The sequence below is a fragment of the Saccostrea cucullata genome, unplaced genomic scaffold (genome assembly GCF_032062105.1).
Source record: "Saccostrea cucullata isolate Sc308-1 unplaced genomic scaffold, CSIRO_AGI_Scuc_v1 ctg781, whole genome shotgun sequence".
Lineage (NCBI taxonomy): Eukaryota > Metazoa > Mollusca > Bivalvia > Ostreida > Ostreidae > Saccostrea > Saccostrea cuccullata.
The window spans coordinates 1-24,931 of record NW_026918301.1 but is presented as its reverse complement, the minus strand read 5'-3'; the positions used below and the strand labels follow the sequence as shown (position 1 = coordinate 24,931).

General features: G+C 34.9%; 2 protein-coding genes and 2 pseudogenes across 2 annotated transcripts; all 4 read left to right on the top strand.

Annotated features, from left to right (window-relative positions):
- The first annotated feature begins 6,278 nt into the window (after positions 1 to 6,278).
- On the top strand, positions 6,279 to 9,033 carry LOC134262630 (uncharacterized). Its single transcript, XM_062745008.1, has 4 exons — positions 6,279 to 6,479; positions 6,681 to 6,868; positions 7,362 to 7,472; positions 7,570 to 9,033. The coding sequence occupies exons 1-4, from the start codon at positions 6,316 to 6,318 to the stop codon at positions 8,136 to 8,138; spliced, it is 1,032 nt and encodes a 343-aa protein (XP_062600992.1). The 5' UTR covers positions 6,279 to 6,315; the 3' UTR covers positions 8,139 to 9,033.
- A 4,349-nt stretch (positions 9,034 to 13,382) lies between these two features.
- Positions 13,383 to 14,024, top strand: LOC134262547 (uncharacterized). The gene has a single exon (XM_062744946.1). The coding sequence runs from the start codon at positions 13,383 to 13,385 to the stop codon at positions 14,022 to 14,024; it is 642 nt and encodes a 213-aa protein (XP_062600930.1).
- Positions 14,025 to 15,807: 1,783 nt separating this feature from the next.
- LOC134262568 (uncharacterized) lies at positions 15,808 to 18,308 on the top strand (annotated as a pseudogene).
- A 2,792-nt stretch (positions 18,309 to 21,100) lies between these two features.
- LOC134262557 (uncharacterized) lies at positions 21,101 to 22,851 on the top strand (annotated as a pseudogene).
- Positions 22,852 to 24,931: the final 2,080 nt, after the last annotated feature.

Sequence of the window (24,931 nt, the reverse complement as noted above, 5' to 3'; positions counted from 1 at the left end):
ACTTTAAGGATTTCCATTCCTAATAGGACCAAATTTTCAACCCTTAATTGTCCGTCAGAAACATAACACTCTAGTATTAAATTAAAGCACTTAGGATTGTCTGCGAGAAAGTTTTAAAAATTTCATAGATTGCATTGAAGTCTATGGGGAAAAGCGTTTTATTATTAAATAAAAATTCAAATAATATGAATATCAATAAAAACTGTGGTGGATAGATGCATTGAATCATTTGAAATAGAATGACAATTGAAATCAATTATTTTACAAGATAAAATTTTTTACCCCCAGCTTGAAAAGCGGGAGGGTATATAGTAATCGGTATGTCCGTCCGTCTGTCTGTTCCGCTTTGGGGTACCCATCTCTTATCCGCAACTTCTCTTATACCACTGACTGAAATTTAATGAAATTTAAGAATCTTTATTACATATTGCCATTGTGCACCTCCTATTTTACTTTTTGATCCGACGAACATTTTGGGTTTCCCATCCACAGCAAATCCTGGACTTTGCCATTATAACCATATGGGAAGCGGGGGTATTATTTAGTGAGCTCATTGCTCACAATACCTCTAGTTTGAATTATTTTTTTATTAATTAAAAATAAAGGAAGATTAATCTTACCAAAATTCAAGGTAATAAATTAGGACACATCCTACACTAATACATGTTCAAGATAGCATAAAGCTCATTTAAAATAGAAAGAAATCCTGTCCCACTTGTGAAATAATTTCCATGTCCAACTACTGTGTTTAAAATATTGAATATACTCTATTCATTGTGCGTACCGATCACGGTAGCCTAGTGGTAGAGCGTTCGCTTCGTGATCGGGAGGCCCGAGTTCGATTCTCGTTCGCAGCGCCGCGTCATACCTAAGACGTAAACATAGGTAGTGACGGTTCCTTCGCCAAGCGCTCGGCACTAGAAGTGAAAGTCACGGGTCTTTCGGATATGACCTTAAAAACGTAGGTCCCGCGTGTCACGGTAGGCGTTGGCACGATAAAGAACCCTCACTGCTCAATGGCCTTGAGTGCCGAGTATAGGTCTAAATTTGAAGCCCTTCACCGGCATACGGTGACGTCTCCATATGAGTGAAAAATTCTCGAGAGGGACGTTAAACAATAAACAATCAATCAATCATGATCAATCAATCTATTTATTGTGCAACAAAGCAGTTTTTAACGAGGTCGTTGTAATTTGTGTTACATCGTTTTACATGCCGGTAGCTATGGCCTGCTTCAAATGTTACTTAATCGTTTACTAGTATTCTGCAATCACGAGTCTTCGAAAATTGAATATCAAGGTTACAAAAAGCTATTCATCAGATCAATACGTAGGTCTTCTGCATAAATTAGCCATAAGTTTATACATATGTGTGGCATTTAATTAGCTATTAAGGTCCCTGGGTCAAGCATCGCTTTGTCTTAAAACCGGAATCTATATACATGTAACATGTATAATAATCAATTCAAAACCGTAAGTTTTATTTTGGAAAAAGTATATTATGTAACTTTGTTTTTCATATATATACGAGGGTCATTCAAAAAGTTTGTAGACTTTTGTCCTAACTTTTTCTTTTATTTAACGTCATATTATATCCAAATTTGGTACAAATATTTAAACAACAGATTCAAATAATTTGAGTAAAAAAATTGGAATGTATCTTCATATTTATTGAAATTACCAAGGATTTCGAACAGCAAAAATGGGGTCACAGAGCACCGTCATAAATGAGTTATTTACTAATTTTCCCTTTATAGTATTTACAGCCATACCTCTAATAAATGGAGCTGAAACGAAATAAAATTTACATGTTTTAATAAAGTATTGCTGTATTAATTAAAATGAAATCGGGTTATGTAATATGTCGCTCCATTTAAAAGATATCAGTTTCTAAATACATATGGACTTGATTAAAAAAGCAAAAAAACATGACGTTGGAGGACGTCACGGAGCAGCAAGTAGGAAAAAATTATACTTTACATTCGGGAAACTTCTTCTACAAGGTTAAAAAATCCGTATAAACCAGGATCTGTATGAAAAATATCTGTGTATTTGTATTAAATGGAAAATACAATTTTTGAGTGGTAGCGAGTTTGAATCGGGCGATGGATTGTCTGCAAAGAAACAGGTTAAAGTTAAAAATATTGTCGAAAGAGTTAGGTACGTCATTGAACGTGATGTGTGCTTTACTGTTGCAGAATTAATAGAGGTACATGGTAAATTAAAGAATTTGAAAACAATGACATTCTCATTCAAGCTATATTTGTACAATTGTTCGCAAACTAGATGTAAAGTGTTATGGATATGTTTTTTTGAATTAAGAAGGCGCTACAAACCGTGTTTTAAATTAAGAAAATTAGTATAATTTTGACAAACTTTCTCAACGTTGTCTTTGGCGTTACAATGTTGGTTAACCGTGCTCCGTGGTTACAAAACATGTTAGTTTAAATTTTGGCTAACAGGAGTTCTTTTTAATCAAATGGAATAAAACTTCACACTTCGACAAAATAAATGTTTATATTTACGAACATGTGTTGATCTATAATCTTGTAATAATTATATGACGATGAGAAGCATTGTCTACGTATTTTTTGAATGACCCTCGTACTTATATATTTTATGAATTGCAAGGGAAAACATAAGTTATGATTTCCTCTATATTAGGTTACGGGTACTTTGACTCATTTCTCAGATGGATTGATACATACCGCACAACAGAATTTTTTCAAGAATGGAATAAAATTCATCTCATTCCAATATTAGAATTTAAAAAAGGTTTAAAATTTAATCATTTCATATATATTCAAGTTAATGTTTGTTTTCATGAAATTAAAAAGAATATTCAAAGAGATTCAAATGTTTACCATTAACACAGATACCGAGTTTACACTACTAGACATTGGTTGTGGTCAGAATATTAGAGAGGCAGCTAAACTGTACCCTGTCTGTACTTTTTATGGTATCGACTCGGATAAACCTTCCATAGATCGAGCAATATCAAAGAACAGGGTGACCAGAAAAACGTCATCTATCATCATATGAGAGGGAACAACTCCCACAGGAATGGAACGAAAAATTTGATTTTGTCTTAATGAACGAAGTTCTTCACGTTGCGTCTGACGTCGACGGAATTTTGAAGGAGGCAAAGCGGGTCCTCAAACCAAATGGTTACGAAATAACGTATGATCCCCCTGTTTCTTCAGACCCCCAAAAGCAAGCTAACAATCCGACGGCGCAGTTATTTTTTCCTTTTGGCCTGTTCACTTGTCTCCCCGCTTGTTTATTTGACCCATCGGGCGAAGGGGGCGGGGTCGGTTGGGGCTATGAACGCAAGAAACAGAAAATAGAAGAGCATGGATTTCGAGTGATCAAAATTGGCGAAAAAGATACTGAGGCAGTGCAAGCTGGCATTATCTTTCAAAAGTGATGTTTCAAAAATTTCTGTCTTACTTTTGAAATACAGACCACTTAAAATTGTATTTTTTTACTATGATCCTCAAACCTCATCAACTGCATTCGTGGATTCAAGGTACATCAGCTAAAACATGTTATAGTCATTTAATTTCTGAATTTCAATGTTTTATATTTTACGCCTTTCTAATAATATATCTTGAATAATAAAAGGCCTATGATCATGCGATGTTGCCAGTTTTGTGTTCTCCTTGTCTGTCTTCTTCTTTTTTTTTAATTCTAAATCACAAAATTTCATACAATTTTAACTTCAACATATTTACATTTGCAATATTTAACTTTTATATTTTGAATACTCTGAATATTTAGGGTTGCTTATCAACGATATTGACGTAGCTTCTGAATTTATTCGAAGTTTACTGGCAAAATTTGTAGCATAGAAACTAATATATACCTTTGATTATTAGGTCTTATATATACATGTATATGTGGAAAGGGTCATCGGAAAGTGTTTTTGGAAATGTAGATCACAATGACTTGTTTTTAAAAATAAAATATTAAGATACTGATTTTTGTTGAGTTACGAAGGTATCCGCCATCAATTCTTAAAAGTTACTTTATCCAGAGACCCGATACTTTGTCAACTAAAATGTAGCTAATGCTGACCTACTTTTTCTATCATTTTTTTTAAAATATTCATTGTCATTCCAAGATGATACTTTAACACAACTGGGCATAGAATTATCAATCTTTTTAGGTTAACCTTTTCTAGTGTGTCAAACTGAATGAGAATTTCAACGGAATTTTTTGTTCATTTTCATTTTTTTAATTAGCTAAGGTTACTAAGTAAAACAAGCTATAGTTATCCGTTGCAAACTATAGTTAAATGCTGTATGACCTATGTTTTTCTATTACAGTGAAACTTTTCCAAGTCGGCCCCCCTGGAAACCGGTTCTCCCTGAACATCGGCCAAATGTATAAGTCCCGGCAAAATTCCGAACATTTCTTTACACATAAACTCTCATAAAACCGGCCAACCCTGAAAACCGGACACCGGCCACTTTTCCAAGAACAAAAATTAAGAAATATAGGAAATTTCCCCTCATCATACCGGTCACTTTTTGATTGCAAGAAAGATAACTGTCATTGGCCAGAGGGGTAATAATGACCGGCCAGAGGTGTGAAAAATAATCCTACCCACCAGAAGTCAGAGGTGTGAAAAAACTGAAATGGCCTCATAGGGTTTTCTATTGTTTAACTGTCTTGAAGGGGTAGTCAGCTTTCCAGGCTACGTAAATGGCCGGTCTTAGTTGTGTAAATATGATTAAGCATCAATTAAACTTGAATTAATAAAATATCAAGCAACTAGTGAATTTAAATCACAGAATAAATCAACAAATTAGCGCACGCCATATTGCATCATCTTTTTAAATACACATAAGCGGCCATAGAATTGGACACTGTTAAAAAATGCTAAGAAAAAAATCCAATAAAACGTTTATCAAAATATACATTTCATAATTAAAATAACAGAAGTTTTGCTCAGAAAAGTTTTAATCATTCACTTTTCACTGAAGTACAAATATTTTTTTAATGACGTAAGCGATAGACAGATACATGCAATATACTGTATAGAGTCTATTAAAGGTAAAAGATCTGGTTTATTTCCTTGCATATGGTTAATAGATTAAAAGTAACTTTCAATGTTTTGTTTCTTACTTCTTTTTATAAAAATCCACACGTATGTCGAATTTATCCTCACTAATAATGATTTACAATTTTTTTTTTTTTAGACCTTTAGAATACAATACGTTTCTGCCGATGATTAATAACATGTTGACAGATAACAGACACCAATTATATATTTTTCCTAGCATCTGTCACATAGTTCTGCAATTCTTCAGTATGTTAGATTCTCGGGAAACCGGCCACCCCTCTAGTCCGGCCATTTTATTCAGTCCGGCAGCTGGCCGGTTTAGAGAAGTTTTACTGTATAATAGTAATGTCTGAAAACGGATTTTTGTATACCTCGAAGCTCATTGGCGGATTTAAAGGGCCCCCTTTTGTGTTTAAAATATACGTAAGATTTAATGATTTATTTTTGGTTTGACTATGGGTCCCTACCCCTACCCAAAACTGGTTGCCCCCTCAAAATTCCTGGATCCGCCACTGTACCTGGCCTGTGTTGAGGTGTCTAATGCTATTGGAATTCTCCTGTGTTGATATTACGATTTTGGATGGTTTTTACCGTATCAGACCGTACGTACATATTAACCAGACTATCCCGAATAAAGGGGAAAAGGGAAAGTTTGATACAAAAGTTTGATGGAAAACATCAAAGATGGACCTGTGATCATTAATTTCTAAGTTTTGGTAAACGTTTTCCCAGTTTTAGCAAATGTCTCATTACACTCATGAAAAGGGTTTCCAGGTATACATGGGAGATCATTTCCACACGAATAACATGTAACCATGTTAATTTCAATGAGGTTTAAACAAATATCATTGACAAGAATGACAGAAATAAAACAACCACGCGAGGAGTTAAACTTTGCTTATCAGTGTGAAATTTCTGTCTACACACCACAAGCCCTTGTCATTATAAACCTTAAAACACTGGAAGTCCTTGGGTTTTTTTACCTCATTAAATCTTATCAGTAAAAAGTATGATAAAACGTACGACAAGCTGAATTTGGGTAGTGAAAAAAAATTAAGTGATCAGACACTGCAAAATTTATACCGGTAAAACTGCAAAGACCTCATGATCTATTTGATTATGGATAAATACTTTTATCAACATATTTTTTATATATAATTTAAATTCACTGACACGTTTTCACCAAAAAATTCAGGAGCAGAGTACCTATTACATTATTTGCAGTAACATCTGTTGTGTTTTACCAAAATGGCCTCTGGTTCTACTCGGGATCTAGAGCAGATTGTGAGAGACGGATTGAGCACGCTCGTGTTCGCTTTTGGTTACAAGGTTGGGATAATTAATGCCTTCATTGAAATCAAACAGCCATGTACTGCAGAGGAACTCAGTCAAAAATCAGGACAAAAGTTAAGGTAAATCACTTTACTTTATTATATCTCTTCTGTTGTTTTCAAAATTTACAACTTGAGAACTCGGATTTGCGGATTCAGGGTCTTGTGTTAATTATATTTTTTTATGTCTGGAGCACAAACCTCCCCCTTCAAGCTTCTCATGTACAAACGTCACCCAGGTTATTCCAACGTAAGAAAATAAGATAATTTACTCATTAACAGGTACACTCAAGAATGGCTTGGCAGCATGATCGCTGCAGGAATTGTCAAACTTCACGAAGACGGCAAATACTCCCTTCCGTTCGAGGAATCCAAGTTGAATTATTGGGGTGTTATCTCCAAAGCACTTCCAATATTAAGTGAGATGTTTCCTAAGCTCCAGGAAGTCTTTTCAAAAGATGGACCAAGGGGTTTGTTAATGTCTAAAATAAAATATTAGAAGACTGTATACATGATTATTTTCAAAAATTTCCTTGTATGTAGTATACACAATGCAGAAATAATGACGTTACATCTCTGATATTTTTATTCGTGTTGTTATTAATACAGTAGTAAATAATTTAATTCTGGTTGTAACGCTGTATTTGATTGGATAAAAAATTTACTTTATATTGTATAAAATGCAGAAATTAACGTAAAATCTCACATGTGTTATCTTTACGTAAAAAACGTATCAATCCGCCTGACGTTACATTCAAATTTTTACAAATTAAAGTATTTTGTTAGGCAATCATCTTTTTTCTTACATCAAATTAAAAAAAATTAAATTATAAGCGATGAATTTAATAGCTACCCATTTTATACGGTATAAACTGGGTTGGAACAGTTTACGCTTTTTTATAAACTGCTTCGCGGATCTAAAAACTCAGAGTCCGTAATTATTTCTGATAACTTCTCCTTCAGGATATGGATATTATGAGCCGATTCTTGCGTGGCTGGATACACACCGCACACCAACAGCTCTTCGTCACTGGAACCAGGATCTACTGATTCCTGCCATAGAACTTAAACAAGGTTGAAATTGACAATATTCGAAATAACTGTATTATAACTATTTTTCAATGAATACTTATAATTTTCATCTTATGTTTAATTTTTCTCTTTTACACAGGGACCAATTTTACACTGCTAGATATTGGTTGTGGTTACGGAAAGCATACAAGAGAAGTGGCCAAACTGTTCCCTAACTGTACGATTTACGGTATCGACTCGGATAAAGTCTCCATTGATCAAGCCATTAAAGAACTTCAAGAAAGTGGTCGGAAGAACATCATCTATAGCCATATGAAAGGGGGACAACTCCCAGAGGATTGGACTGAAAAATTTGATTTCGTTTTAATAAACGATGTACTTCATGATTCACACGACGGTGATGGAATTCTCAAAGAAACGAAGCGAGTCCTTAAACCAGATGGTTATGGAATGGCATACGATCCTCCTGTAAGCTCATATCCAGAAAAGCAAGTCGGGGATGTAACGGCCCAGTTTTACCTTCCTTTTAGTCTCTTTCAATGTCTTCCGGTCAGTTTATCCGGTTCACCTGGAGAAGGACGTGGTATCGGTTGGGGATACGAACGCAAGAAGCAGGAAATAGAACAACACGGGTTTCGGGTTATCCAAGTTGGCAAAGAGGATATCGATACAGTGCAAGAAGGCATTGTTTTTATGAAAGAGAATTAAACTTAAATGGTTGTTAAAGAACAGTTTTTTCTGCACTTGTAGTGAACCCTACCAAAATTCATCTCGGGTCTTTTATTGTATTTAATCATGTTTATTACGAAAGCCCAGAAGGCTCATTTGAGATTCAAGTTTCGAAATACGAAATTCGAAGTTCGAGATTCGAAATTCGAGTTTCGAAATTCAAAATCCAAACTAACCAATCAAAAGCGGGTTCAACATTTGATTACTCCCCTTTATTATGTTATTACTATCAAGAAATCTTTGAATATATTTATATAACAAATGGGTCATTTGCTAAAATGATAATGCAAGAAAAATGTTTTATGTATCAAAACGAAATGAAAACAAAATTTGGATTACATTTTGAAAAATATATAAATAATCTTATTTTTTTCTAATGAAACAAAACAAACAGTAGATAGGTATAATATAGAATATTATATGGTCTTATTGTTGACTTGCGGAATAAAAGTAGATCGACTAATTTTGTATTAGATCAATGATGAGGGAAAAAATAATTATTGATTAGATATTAAATATCAAGAATCGTCTCTACACTGCACAGTTATTCAAGGATATAAAGGGTACATTTGTGCAGTTAGACTTGACTGCTGAATTGAAATGTAGTGTTATAAGGTTTTACAAGTATACTTTAATCTTTGACCATACTGTTAAAGCTATGGTCAGATATTAGAATATAAAACCATAACGCTATTGTTCTCCAGCTCATCTACTATTTGATATCAGATAAAATAAATGCTGCATCTATTGTATTTCATATTGCCAATCTGTATTGTATATATAATTTTTAATTAACTCAAGAAATAAAAGCCTTAGACCAAGATAAGTAATTGAAAACTTAATTTTTATGTATTTAATTTCCTCTATACGGAAAACGAACAGCAGTCTCGGCCCAAATCCTTAAATGACGCAGTTCGGCTGGCCGTGGAGATTGAAGCTTTTTGTAGAGCTGAGCGCCAGAGAAGACACGATGTTAGTTTTGCCAGAACAGCACAGAGTGAATTAGAGGGGCAATCGGAAACTGATGCAAAGGTACGGAAAGATTTGAAACAATTACGAGATGAACTTCGGTCGTCACTGCGAGACCTCGAGAACAAAATAGCCACTTTGTCAGAACGCAAAGAGACCAGTAGACAACTAAAATCTGATGAATCAAGTTCGATACCAAGTTCCGATCAAACCAAGTTCCCTTTTAAGTGCCATAACTGTGGTAGGCGAGGCCACAGGGCTAAAGACTGTTATGTTAAAAGGAGATCGGAGATAAGTGGTAAAGCAAGCAATGCATACACGGCATCCCCAAAGGAGGCGGTGGAACAAAAAGAGGTAACCGAGGCTAAGCCAAAGAATAGGAAGTCTAATACGAGTTCAGTCACTCAAACACGAGTTGATGATCAGTCTGGGTTATTTATAAAGGCTAGTGTTAATAAGGTGCCTTGTACATTGTTAGTGGATACCGGGGCTACACTGACAATTTTGTCAAATAAAGTATTTGAAAACATGCTTAGCACGGAAAATGTCGAACTAATGCCAGTAACACAGAAAATAATTCTAGCCGATGGAACTCCATTGCAAGTGCAGGGTACATGTAAGTGTACATCCAACTTTATGATGGGAAGTCACGAATTCATTTTTGAAGTAGTTGTCGCTGACATCAGTACCGACGGCATCTTAGGTTTAGATTTCCTGAAACAAAATAAATGTTTGGTGGATGTTTCTTTAGGGAAAATGTATGTTGGAGGAATTGAGCATGAGCTCCAACTTGAGGGTCACTTAGGATGTTTCAGAGTCAGCCTGAAGGAGACAATAACCATTCCACCAAAGAGTGAAATGATATGCCCGGGTCAGTTACTTGCACCTAGCGATATAAATGACAAGGGATTATTAGTAATGGAGGCTTACGAAAAGTTTCAGAAAAGAGGTAAAGCTTTGGTTGCGAGATCTTTGATTGACCCCAGAGATGATGTCATGGTAAGATTGATGAACTTATCTGGGAGTCCTCAGATTGTATACAAAAACACGGTCGTAGGAACCACATCGGCTGTTGCAAATGTTGTGGAGAGTCAAGATAAATTAAACGTCACTGGACGCGAAGACAGGTGTATTCCAGACCACCTGAAGGAGTTGTACGCCGAGCCATCAAAGATTTGAATCCTGATGAAGCAGAGAAAACAAAGAAAATACTCCTTCGTTTTCAACATTTATTTTCCAAATCAAAAGATGACTTCGGGAGAACTTCTGTCATCAAACATAGAATAAATACGAAAAATGCTAAGCCTACTAAACAACCCCCACGTAGGTTACCTCATCACGCAGCTGATTTTGTCGACCAAGAGGTAGAGAATATGATTGAAAAAGGAATCGTAGAACCCTCCTCTAGTCCATGGGCTGCAGGCGTGGTACTAGTAGAGAAAAAGGACGGCACCAAAAGATTTTGTGTGGACTACAGATCCTTAAATAGTAAAACTGTTAAGGATGCATATCCTTTACCCAGGATCGACGATTCATTAGACGGTTTACAAGGGGCAACGTTATTTTGTACATTGGATCTGCATTCCGGCTACTGGCAAGTTGAGATGGAGGAAAGCGATAAGCCAAAGACTGCCTTCGTAACAAGAAACGGGCTATACCAATTCACAGTAATGCCGTTTGGACTCTGTAACAGTCCAGCGACATTTGAAAGGCTTATGGAGACGGTGTTAGCTGGTTTAAACTACAAGATTTGCTTAGTTTATATTGATGACATTATTGTATTTGGTCGAAATTTTGAAGAGATCCTACAGAATTTAGAACGAGTGTTTCAAAAACTTGAAGAGGCCGGTCTAAAACTAAAAGCAAAGAAATGTTCTTTATTTAAGAAAGAGGTGTTGTTTCTGGGATATAAAGTATCCGGAGAAGGTATTCAGACTGATCCACAGAAGATCTCAGCCATTGACAAATGGCCTGTACCCTTGAATGTCACCGAGGTTAGGTCATTTGTAGGGTTATGTGGCTATTACCGTAGATTTATCAGTGGTTTCTTTTCTATAGCCAATCCCTTGTTCAAACTTACGGAAAAGGGGAAAGAATTTAAATGGACTGCTGAGTGCCAAACAGCATTCGAAAAACTTAAATTTCATTTGGTCAATGCACCAATACTCGCTCACCCAGACTTCGCTTTGCCATTCATCTTAGATACTGACGCCAGTCAGACGGGCCTTGGTGCAGTCTTGTTGCAAGAAATGCAAGGACAAATAAAAGTAATAGCTTACGCTAGTAGGACATTGTCCAAGTCAGAACGACGTTACTGCGTGCCTCGAAAAGAACTCTTGGCAGTGGTTTTTGCTTGTAAACATTACTGGCATTACCTCTATGGGCACAAAGTTATTATCAGAACAGATCACAGTGCTCTTAAGTGGTTGTTCAATTTTAAAGATCCACAGGGCCAGGTAGCGAGATGGATAGAGTTTCTCGGTACCTATGACCTCGATATAAGGCACAGACCTGGTGCAAAGCATGGTAATGCTGATAGTCTAAGTCGACACCCATGTCACCAATGTGGGTATTCTGAGGTCATAGAGGAACACCTTTCAACTGCCAATGCTGAACCTCAAATTTCAGAAACAGATTGTAAAGTGGACGCTGTATCTACTATGCCCGTTCTTCTACAAAGTCTTCAAGATGAGGATATGGATCTATCCGAGATAAAATGTTGGGTAGAAAATAAAAAGCGTCCTGAGTCTTCAGAAATCAAGCATGAAAGCAAAGTAGTTAAATCAGTATGCTCTCAGTGGAATCATTTAGAAATTAAAGATGGACTTTTGTGTAGAAAATGGATAGGCGATAAAAAGACATATCACCAGGTGATTGTCCCCTTGTCTGAGAGGAAAAATAATTTGCAGCAATGCCATGATGCCAGAACCTCTGGACATCTTGGAGTCAACAAGACTCTTGAAAGAGTCAGAGAACGCTTCTATTGGACTGGACTTCAGCACGACGTAAGAAGCTATGTATTAGGTTGCACACAGTGCAGAAAAAGGAAGAACCGTGCTGCAGGGAAATCATTTATGCAACTTGATCAGACGGGGCGTCCCATGGAACGCGTGGCGACGGACTTAATGGGGCCTTTACCAGAAACTAATGATGGTCATAAATACATACTAGTAATTTCAGACTACTTTACTAAATGGACGGAAGCATACCCACTCAAAAATATGGAGGCTCTAACTTTAGCAGAAAGGATTGTTGAACAATTCATTACCAGGCTTGGTGTGCCAGAAGTGATACATAGTGATCAAGGTAGACAGTATGAAAGTCGTTTGTTTAAAGAACTTTGTAACCTTCTTGGTATTCACAAGACTCGAACTACGGCCTTCCACCCGAAGTCGGATGGAATGGTCGAACGCTTTAACAAGACTTTGGCCACTATGTTAACTGCATACGTTTCAGACCATCAACATGATTGGGACAAACATTTACCATATGTGTTGATGGCCTACCGGTCTGCAGTACATGAGAGCACGGGGTACACCCCTAACATGCTTATGCTAGGGAGGGAAGTTTCGACCCCTTTAGATATTATGTATGAACTGCCTTTGGATCGTGAAAGAACTAATGTGCATGAATATGCATGGAATTTACGAGATACCATGGAAGAGGCTCATCGAAATACACGACTGTTCACAAATCAGTCAATGTTGAGACAGAAAAGATACCATGACAGGAATGCCACCGAAAAACAGTTCGAAATTGGTGACAAGGTTTTGGTATTTATTCCTCAAAGAAGTATAGGGAAATCGCCTAAACTAATGAACTTTTGGTATGGGCCTTATGTAATTATTGAAAAACATACCAATCTGACTTATAGGGTGCAGAAATTGGGTGAAAAGAAAACCATGGTCATCCACATTGACAGGTTTAGACATTATGGATCTCAGAGACTTAGTTTTGAGACAGATGAAATGGGTGATGATGAACCTGGTCAAACCGAAGAGTTAGTATTAGAAGAGACAGAAAGTGTAAACCCTGGTGCAAATGAAAATGGTTTACGTGCACAAGAATTAGATACTGAACTAAGTGATGGGTTAGGTCTATCAACCAACACAAATCTTAATTAGATGGAACTTGAATACACAACTAGAAGGCAGTGTAGGAGGCCTAAATGGCACTCTGATTATCAGTTTGATTATACTGTATAGTAAATGTACTTTGCTAAGTAAGCAATGTTCTTTTTATTTATTTCAGATCATGCCATTGACCAAAGTTACCCCCCGGAAACCCGGCATTCTATGTTCCATTTGCCTTTGTCGACTCCCTTCACAAGAGGAATGGAAAGAGCATCTTCTAGCATGTGCTACTGATGACATGAATAAACGAAAATTTGAGTGTAACCAGTGTGACAAGGCATTTGCTAAGCATTCCCTTCTAATGAGACACCAGAAGAGGTTACATTCAACTACTGGTTTGCAAGGTGGAGAAAAACATGTACCATCGAACTCAAAATCCGTTGTTGTAGATAACCATGATGATGATTCTGACTGGCAAGAAGACCCAGATCTTATTTATGAGACAGGCCTTGAAGTTGGTAGAACCATCAGGAAGAAAACGTCGCCCAGTCTCCCTGGAGTCAAGCGCAAGGCAGACGAACTTGTAGACAAGGTGCCTGACCAATCTGCAGACAAAGATTCAAGCATGGTGAATGATGGTAAGGATCATGAGGCGCCCATGGTTTTACATCACTGCCCCTGCTGTAAGGATCATGTTACTAGGATGGATGTCAGCACTCAGACGGACACAAGTCGTCACCAGAAGACAGTCAGAGTAGTGAGAAAATACCAAAAGGATGGTGAATGTGTAGAGAGAGTTGAGGAAGACATTTGGAATGACTAATTCTAGTGAAGTACTTTGGAAAAGAAACAATGTACATGAGTCAATTGTTGTAAATACTTAAATAATTGTTTAACTAGGTATAAGAAAGGAATTCTTAACCTCTTTTTGTTGATCTTCTTTTCATTGTCTAAAAAAAAACAACAAAAAAAAAAAAAACAAGGTAACCAATGAACATGCGGGACGCAAGTATACAGAGGCGTGGGTAGTGTAATGAATAATGAATAAGGCAATCGGCCTATACCATTCAAACGCTTGTGTAACCTGGAATAATGGAACAGTGCAGGAGCCTGTTCACCCCTGTTTGAATGGTATAGCCCTTTGCTATATAAACGACTGCAGAGGCAGTCTCGACCTCTCTTTCTGAAACCCACAGAAGAAGCAAGAAGCGGAATAGAAGATTGAAGGTAGTAATAAAAAGTAGAAGTATTTAAAGGGAAAAAGAAAGATAAGGCTAGGGTACAGAGCACCGGTCTGTATTTAACCAAGGAATTGAATTGAAGCACAAGGTGTAGTAATCCTGAGTAAGGGTGAGGCACCGAGTGCTCAATTCAATAGGAACTTGGTTACCAGGTGCAAGGAACCCAGTCACAGTACCCGGTTACAAAGAACTAACCTCTAATTGTGTCCTGCTGTTTCAATAAAAAAAAACCAGGGACAAGCATCCCCTATAAATAATGAATAATCATTTTTGTATATAATATTGATTCCACATATTAATTATAGGCTCAGATAGAGCCAGAGGAAAATTTCATATATATTTGACCCTGTATCTCCTGAAAACGGACCCTTAATTAGGTAACACGTTACAATACTCCTGAAATAAGTAATCCTTTTAATATTTAAGAAACTATTATATAAATTGAAGTATATCTTGCTTATTAAAAATCCAATAATTATATAAATATCCTTCTAATATATATCACACTCTTTCTTGCATTATAATTTAACCAAATGAGCCATTTGTTATAAATATATTAAATGATTTCCTGATAGTAAAAACATGATAAACGGGAGTAATCAAATGTTGAATCCCCTTTTGATTGGTTAGTCTGGATCTTGAATCTCGAAACTCGAATTTTTGAATCTCGAATTTCGAATCTCGAATGAGCCTTCTGGGCTTTCGTATGTTTATAGATAACATGAACAAGACCAAAAAAGAAGAACTGCGTTTCACAAGGAAAAATATTTGAACCAAATTATGACCTCATAACATCATTTATCATGTATACTTTTTGATTAATTATTTAATCTACCCGGTACATTCTTTGAATTGACTAACAAGTAAACTAACAAATCTTTTATCATAACAATGTTTGCATTTACTATTATTATTTTTCTGTGAACACACTACAAATACCAGATTAAATAACATACCGTTGATATATATTTTAAATGGTACAAATGATAGAGACTTGTTATTGGAAACTACTTGTACTTCAAAATATATTAAATAAGAGAAACCTGCATGCTATGTAAACTGACTAACAAGTAAAATAAAAAATGTCTGATCTTGACACTTCTTTTATTATCTTATTTTATTTCTGTAGAAAATCTGTATATATATTTGATATTAACCTGTCTCTTGAATAAAAGGTATACAGGTAATGCAAAACGTTGCTTCAAGTTCAATTGAGTCCAATATTAAATTTCTTGAAGCTTAAAGAAATTAAAAGATAAAAAAAGATTCAAGCTTGTGTTTCAAACATCAATTGACAAATCATATTTCCAAAAAGAAAAAGAAATATGTTATCCATTTAAAATCCAACGATTTTTATCATCTGAATACCTAGACACCAAGCGGACACCTTACACCAGACGCCCATTACAAGATTTACACGTTACATTAGTTTTTCTCAAAATGGCCTCTGGTTCTAGTCGGGATTTAGTACAGATTGTCAGAGACGGACTGAGCACGCTCGTGTTTGCTTTTGGTTACAAGGTTGGGATAATTGATGCTTTAATCGATTTAAAAAATCCTTGCACCGCGGAAGAACTCAGCCAAAAATCAGGCCAAAAGTTAAGGTAAGCCATTTCCTATCAAATTTTTATCTGTTTTGAAGTGGGAATTACCTGAGAACTATATGTTTCAATAACTTAGTACTCATAAGTTACATGTACCTACATGCTTTTTCTTAAATGCATGTTTGATTTATTATTTTGAAAATATTTTCAAGATATAACGACTCTTTTTGCTATTGTCTTAGTTACAAAGCTGTAAAACAGTTCGTCCTCATTCGAGAAAATACGTCTTATTCAAGAAAAAGTAATTGTAAACCAATATACCTTTATCACAGACATATGGGGTTCATATCTCTCAGTTGATTAGATACCCAAGAGTACGCCCTATGTTTGAATTATTTCTAAAACGAAGCAAGTTATTGACAAACAAGTTAATGGAAGAAGAATATGTTTTAAGTCCTCATTTTGCAAGGTCTCTGGTCGATACAATAATCTAAACAGCAAAAACAATCAATGTTAAAACAAATCGATTGTGAAAAACTGATTTTTTAGAGGTCTGTGTTTGCTCTGCTCTTGATTAGTATTGTTTAAATAAATTTTTGAACTTGAAAACTGTTTTCCCTATTCCGTTGTAATGAATTTGTTTCATAATGAATGTCTTTTTTGTTAATTTGAAACATGTAGGTTATCCCAAAAATCATTTTTGTTAGACTTCATATTCATAAGCATAGATTTTAAGTGTTAAAATCAACAATGGAAATTATCGAGACTCAACTGGTCTTAACAGCATATCAAATCATTCTCTAATAGGTATATACAAGAATGGCTTGGCTGCATGATTTTGGCGGGAATTGTCAACTTCACGATGACGGAAAATATTCACTTCCGGTTGAGGAATCCATGCTTAAGAGGTATGGCATAGTTGCAAACTTGATCCCAATATTCAGTCAGATGTTTCCTCAGCTGGAGAAGGTCATGTCAAAGGATGGACCAAAGGGTTTGTTTTGTTTTCACATCTTCTACAGGTTGATTCTGCACTTCAAAATGTTTTAAATGAATTGATGAACAAGTTATTTGAGAGGAATTGTGTCCCCGCGAAGGGGAAAAACATGCACAAATTTTGGGGTGGTGTTAATGACGCCCCTAGAATTGCACAGATATTTTTATGTATACATGTATTTATATTGAAGTAAATTAGATATGCCAATATGGATATATAAATCCATTAGGTGTTATCAAACGGTAAATATTTTATCCAGTAACATTCTTAGAATTTTTTTTAACATGCTCCTCGTTTATGAATATATTTTGAATGATCATAAAATTCTTTCTTGTACAGGTATCAGCACTTAGTTGAACGTTATTTCTGTACACGTTTTGTATAGGTTATGAATACTATGAGCCTTTCCTTAAGTGGGTGGACTCATATCGTACGCCCGAAGCACTTCAGGAGTGGACCAAGAACAACCTGCTTCCTGCATTAGAACTAAAACCAGGTTCAAAACTTTTAATATTCCAGATCACAGTATTGCTCAACAGCAAGACTAGAATATAATTTTCAATTTAATTTAAAAATTTCTCTTTTACAGGAAGTAACTTTACACTGTTAGATATCGGTTGCGGCTATGGTAAACACACACGAGAGGTGGCCAAAATGTTCCCTGACTGTATGTTTTACGGTATAGACTCGGATAAAATCTCCATAGATCAAGCCATCAAAGAACTTGATAAAAGTGGTCAGAAGAACATCATCTATAGCCATATGAAAGGTGGACAACTCCCAGAGGATTGGACTGAAAAATTTGATTTTGTCTTAATAAACGATGTACTTCACGATGCAAACGACGTCGATGGAATTCTCAAAGAGACAAAACGAGTCCTGAAACCCGATGGCTACGGAATGGCGTACGACCCCCCTGTCAGCTCGTATCCAGAAAAGCAAGCCAACAACCCCGTGGCCCAGTTTTATTTGCCCTTTGGACTCTTTAATTGTCTTCCGGTCAGTTTGATAGGTCCATCGGATGAAGGTCGCGGTGTTGGTTGGGGCTACGAGCGTCGAAAGCAGGAAATAGAACAAAATGGGTTTCGGATAATCAAGGTTGGTGAAAAGGACATTGACACAGTACAAGAAGGAATCGTCTTTTCCAAAGTTATTTCTTAGAAAATTGTCAAGGTGAATACAACATACAGTAAACAGCATTTTTACTCAATCTTATTTCGGTGCTATTATACACCTTTTATCATATTTAGTATTTTGATTTTAACAAAAAACAACGATTGTTAATTTTTTAAACATTTTCATTAAAAGTATGCCTTGCCTTTTAACCTTTTCTTATTAAAAAGTAATAGATAAGCTTCCATTGAAGAAGACAGTTAACTGGTTTAAAAGGGAAAAGTAATATTATAATTCAGTTTATTGGGATTCTGTCTTTAATGAAAAGGTTGAAGATATCGAATGAAAATAGAACTAAAAAAACTAAAAATATGTGAATAGGGCATATGTATGCATGGTTAGAAGAAACAAGATGTGTTTGTGAAACACTATGCGCCCGGCGGCAACAAAGTTCGGAAAAAGCTATTTTTAGCATTAAGGTCACAGTCAAGGTCACAAGGTCATTGACCTTGGTGTCATTTGAAAGATCTTGATTAGTGGAGTGTGCATATCAAATATGAAATCTCAATCTATCATGGTTCAAAAGTTATAGTGAGGTTCAAAAAAACTATTTTTAGCATATAGGTCACAGTCAAGGTCACAAGGTCATTGATCTTGGTGTCATTTGGAAGAACCTGATTAGTGGAGTATGCATACAAAATATGAAGTCTGTATCTTTCATGGTTCCAAAGTTATGGCGAAGGTTAAAGTTTGCAGAAAAAAGCTAATTTTAGCATATAGGCCACAGTTTAGGTCACAAGGTCATTGACCTTGGTGTCATTTGAAAGAAGTTGATTAGTGGAATATGCATACCAAATATGAAGTCTCTATCTTTCATGGTTCAAAAGTTATGGTGAAGGTTAAAGTTCGAGACAAACAAACAACCAGACAAACAAACAAACAGACAGACAGAAAGACAGGACAAAAACAATATACGCCCTGGATCTATCGATCCGGGCGCATAAAAATTCAAAATGCGCCAAAGTGCTTAGTTGGTAATTCTGGTTATTCACAATAGGTCTGTGTTATCTCTGCTCCAACTTTTTCTTGTTTCAATGGGCGTTTGAGTTCGATTACTGTTCGTTACCTTCATTTCTAGAATTTTGTAGTGTTGTTGTATGTCAACATTGGAGTACAAGTTGACCTTAGTTTAACATAGTAAAAAGAAAGTGTGATACATTTTAATGATTTTTTTAAAATGATGTATCAAAGTATTTCTATTGTGTTTTACTGTAGAATAAATATACATTCTTTGTCTTCAAGCTCCTAAATCCCATTTTGTACTGAGAAGAAATAACATGATAAGCCGGGCTTATTGCTCAAAGAGCAATTGCCGGCTTATGTGATCCTGTTCAAGGCAGGATGTTGACCCCATAGTCGCCATTTTAAAGTTACATGCAAAAATATAGTTCTTACTCTCAACCGCTTTTGAGATAATACAAAATAAATAAAGCAACAAAAATAAAACGAAGTTTTATCTATATAAAATAAACATTAGTAGTAATGACTTTGAAAACTTCATAAGTCAAAGAACATAGTTCATTAGCGTAAGGATTTATGATAATCAGTGTTACCGTAATTCTCTACACATACGAGGTAAAGCAGGAGAGGGAACCAGACTGGCCTGTTTGTTTACATTCAGCTGCGGTACCAGATTAATTCTGATTCTGACAAAATCGGACCTAGGTATTAGGATTGAAAAATTCACTGTCAGTGTCTTATCATTTATATTCATAGTTTTAAAATAATTTTTTCATCAGAATATAAACGTGATTCATGTAAGAAATCCATTTTACTCTGTAAATGAGCCCGGCTCTCTTTACTTCTGAGTACTTTGATTTTTTTTAGGATATCTAAATTGAAATAAAGCTGCAGTTGCTCTAAATCTCCAAAACGTTTCAGAGTAACTCGATGACCAAATAAATAAGGTCACCATAAGCGGTTTTACAGTGAAATATCAAAATAATTTCTAAAAGTCAAAAAATAAAATTTAGGCCTAATTGTTAGTAGTAAAGGTTTATAAGAAAAGTTGTACAGTGATTTTTACTTTCATTATTTCAAGTTGAGTCTGAAATTCATATATTATTTATTCATTATAAACATTGAAATAATGATATAAAAATATAATTCCATTAGGTTTGCTAATATTGTATATCAGCACAAAATATGATAACATAGTCTTAGTGCGTATTTTCAAATGTGCGTAAAATATTTATGTTGACAATAAACACGTTGACCTAAATTTGATTGAACAATGTTGAAAAAACACTGCGTAATGATTTTAATGCCAATATCAGATGCAGTGTATGGCGGGTTTTGGTATCAACTTAAATATGAGTACATCAGGTGTCAATGTTTGAGAAAGGTCGAAATAGGTCCCTTATTTGTTCTGCGCAACGTATGAAAACTTAATATGATACATAATGTATTACCAGAAATGATTTTCTTTTCATATCATACAGGGAACCAACAAGAAGATGGTGTGCAATCAGCTTAAAAAAAAATAATGACATCAGTTGAATTATATTTCGAACAGAGAAGTGAACAATTAGAAATACTTAATATTATATTATTTTTACATTATTTATAATGTGTATAATATTTCATACTATCCTAATGCTATGTAATGCATGTGCATGTATTTGTTATTATACTTATAATTTAATAAACCCCCGCTACTTAAGAAGCCTTTCTCTAAGTTCTTTCACTAACTTTGTCTATAAAAATCAAATTCAGAGTTAATCTTATACATGTAATCATAAGTCTTTGTTGTAACAAACACAAAAGAAATTGTTAAAAAAAACAGCGACTACGTTTAAGTATTTAAATACACTGTACTCCTTAATTAGCAAAAAATATCTTTATTAGTACAATTTTCATTAACCTTGAAAATAGTAAGTACATTGCAAAAAAAAATCTTAACATGAATTGGATTCCGTACATCAGCAAGTGCACTCTAGTTGCATAATAAAAGATATCATTGACATTTATTTTCACTTACAATGGCGAGTGACTCAACAGCCCGAGATTTAGAGAAAGTTGTGAGAGATGGGTTGAGCACGCTCGTGTTGGCTTTTGGAAACAAAACTGGAATTATTGATGAATTTATTAAAATACATCCCTGCACTGCAGAAGAACTTAGTCAAAAGACAGGTAAAAAGTTAAGGTAGGTCTTATTATTGTATTTGTAACGAAAGAAAAATTTCATGTTCATTGCAAATTTAAAAAAAACGGAGTTTTTAACAAGACCAGTGCAAATTAAGAAACAAAATGCTTTAATCTTGAGTTTTATTACTTATGCCGGTAATATTCTTAGATTTCTTCTTTTCAAATATTTGATAAAAAGGTTAAGATAACGGTTAGTGATCAGTCAAAAAAACTGTCACGGTAGCCTAGTGGTAGAGTGTTCGCTTCGTCATCGGTGGAGTTGTGAACTACATGTATTTAACAATAAACAATGGACGTAATATATACTAAATACAGCATAGATACATGTAATACTGATATAAATTTCACAAATATGATATATATTTATGAAAACTTTAAACGTCAATGAAATGCAAATGAACGAGTAGATGACCTTGAAAAAATACTTCTTATGCTATATTTTCTCAGATACGCCGCATCGCGCCACATGATATACTACAACAGAACAACTGCTATCAATGACGACATGCTTACTGAATGACGTTATTTATTTTGGAGGTCCGTGTTTGCTCTGCTCCTATTTTGCATTGTTTTATGGATTTTTGATCTTGAATACGTTAGTTATCTCCATGTGTTGGTTCAAATAACTCATGTGAATACAAAATGAAGGAAAACTTTTGCAAAGGAAGAATATTTCATGTAGTACAAAATGTTTCTCATTTATAGGTATATACAGGAATGGTTAGGTTGTCTTGTTTCAACAGGAATCGTCAAGATTCACGAGGATGGCAAATATTCACTTCCGTATGAGGATTCTATGGTAAAGGAATGTTGTAACATCGCTGCAGCACTTCCGGTTCTGAGTGATATGTTCCCTCGGCTAGAGAAAGTTTTACCGGAGGATGGACCTCGCGGTATGATTCTCTTTGGGATAAGTGTCTAACCGCTCATAAACGACGGCATTCATGTTATTTTGAATTATTTTTGAATCTATATTTTGTTGGCTTAACTTTTGGAAAAAAAATTGTTTAGCTTCGTTTGTGCGCTAAAAAAGTTGCTATGAACTGTTATGAAAATGTAAATGTAATATGATTCTGTAGCCATTGACTCCTCTATCTCTTAACAAATCTAATTCAGTGTGATGTATTGATATACGTTAATAAACATTCTTTTATTCATTGAAGGTTATGGCTACTATGAAGCTAGTTGACAACAAGGCAGCCCAGTTCTTTCTGCCCCTGAGCCTATTTTCCTGCCTACCTATGAGTTCCTCCGGTCCTTCAGGAGGAGGTCTGGGTGTGAGGTGGGGCTACGAACGAAGGAAGGAAAAGGTGGAGGAACATGGATTCAAACTGATTCCATTTGACGGAAAGGACGTGAACACGATTCAGGAGTGCATTGCCTTCCAGAAATAGAAGAAACACAAATATAATGCAAGATGAATGCATCCGATGAAAGCAAAGCTACCACTGAACTTCTTCTATTTTTATGTTTTTCGCGCCTTTCTAATAGAACTTGATACAGATTTGTAGACTAGTCAGCCTTTACTGTATATATGGGAATTCTTTTTCTCTTTGCTTTAACTTTAATTACCTACAACTAGTTAGAAAGTTTAGGTAACAAATTAACCATTATATTATCTTGTACAACGCAACAACCAGTAACCTCTTTATAAATATCAGTCATTGTGAGGCAATTCTTTTTTTTTTCTTTTCGAGTAACAGGGTCTTATTTTAAATTATAGCATTGAGTCATAAATATGGTTTGGCGACATGATTATCTTGAATTATAGTATGCTTGTAGATATATAAATATTAAATTATATGATAATATAAACTTTAGAAAATATACCAAGCCAGGTTAATTTTAAGAGGAAGATCGAAATTACAAAAAAATTAGCAATATCGCATTGGCTGATTTTTACCATTTAGCTTTTTCTAATAAAATTCACTTGGCTTGGTATATTTTTCTTAAGTTTATATTACACTTTTAGCACCAAGATAACATATTCTGAATTTTCTTTTCACCTGTAAACCTTTACTGAATGTGATTTGTCTATATTTGTTTTTTATTGAAATATTACTAATATTTTCCAAGTCATTTTCATATTCCAGTTCGTAGAAAAAAAAAATTCTAAGGACCATTCACATTTCTAAACTTGTGACATGATATTAAATCTTTTTCAAAGAAAAAATTTGTTTGTATTTTCTGTCCTTAACCTGTCTCTTGAATAAAAGGTATGATGCGAAACATTGCTTCAAGTTCAATTAAGTCCAATATTACATTTCTTGCAGCTTAAAGAAATCAAAAGATAACAAAAGGATCCAAGCTGGTGTTTCACACATCAATTGACAAAACATATTTTCTAAAATAAAATAGAATGCTATCCATTTAAAATCAACCTGAATGCAAAGACGCTATGCGGACACCATACACCAGACGCCGATTACACGATTTAACCGTACATACCTTTTTATCAAAATGGCCTCTGGTTCTAGTAGGGATTTAGAGCAGATTGTGAGAGATGGATTGAGCACGCTCGTGTTTGCTTTTGGTTACAAAGTTGGGATCATTGACACTTTTATTGATCTAAAAAATCCTTGCACCGCTGAAGAACTCAGCCAAAAATCAGGCCAAAAGTTAAGGTAAGCCATTTTCTTTTATAATTTTATCAGTATTAAAAATTGAATTACCTGAGAACTAAATGTTAAAATACTCAACCTTTCATAGGTTACCTAAATGCTTTTCCTTAACAATATTTACTATTCTGAAAACAACTTTCAAGCTCTTTTTGCTATATTGTAGGCCTTTCAACTAATTTTTCAAGTTGCACATATATGGTAAAAAACATTGTATATATAGATTTATAGGTACATGAAATTATCAAAAAAAAAAAATAACTTATGCATACTTTTAATTACATTATTAAAAAATTAAATCATTAAAAAGTTTAATAATTTATAATTGACTTTTACGATGTTGTGTTTTAAGGACAGGCAACTCAGGTGTGAAAAATGACCAAATAAGTGCCGATTTATGAGTTATCTTTTATAAAAATGACATATAGGCTGCTTCAGCACTGGTATTGTTATGTACACAAAAGGGTTCCTTACATTGTTTTGTAGGCCTTTCAACTAATTTTTCAAGTTGCACATATGGTAAAAAAACACAAAAGTTTTGACCAAGAGAAAGAGAATGCCTTCACTCTACCTGAAATGAAAGGGTCAATGAATGAGGAACAGACTATATTCAATATTTTTAACTCTCTTTGACGATTATTATGAAGAAGAAAATTTCATGTCATGTTTTTGTGTTCGCGCTTTTTCGCTTCCTATATAATATATACATTTTTACAAGTAAGTGCAACAATTGATCATCTTATTTGCGTTACTAAGCACGAAGGGGAACGACAGAGCATAAAAATTTAAGTAGGTTAGAACTAAGAAGGGGGTAGATTTCACTTTTTATTTTAATTAAAACTTTTAATTATATGTAGTTAAACGGTGTCCGCAACTATACAGTAAATAAGTTTAACATTGGTGCTAAACTTTAAAACCACTGGATTCTACTGAGAGCAAAGAAACACTTGGGAAATGCTAAAAACTGCCTTGCGTGTAAACAGTTAAATATCTCGGGCCTGCTCTAAACA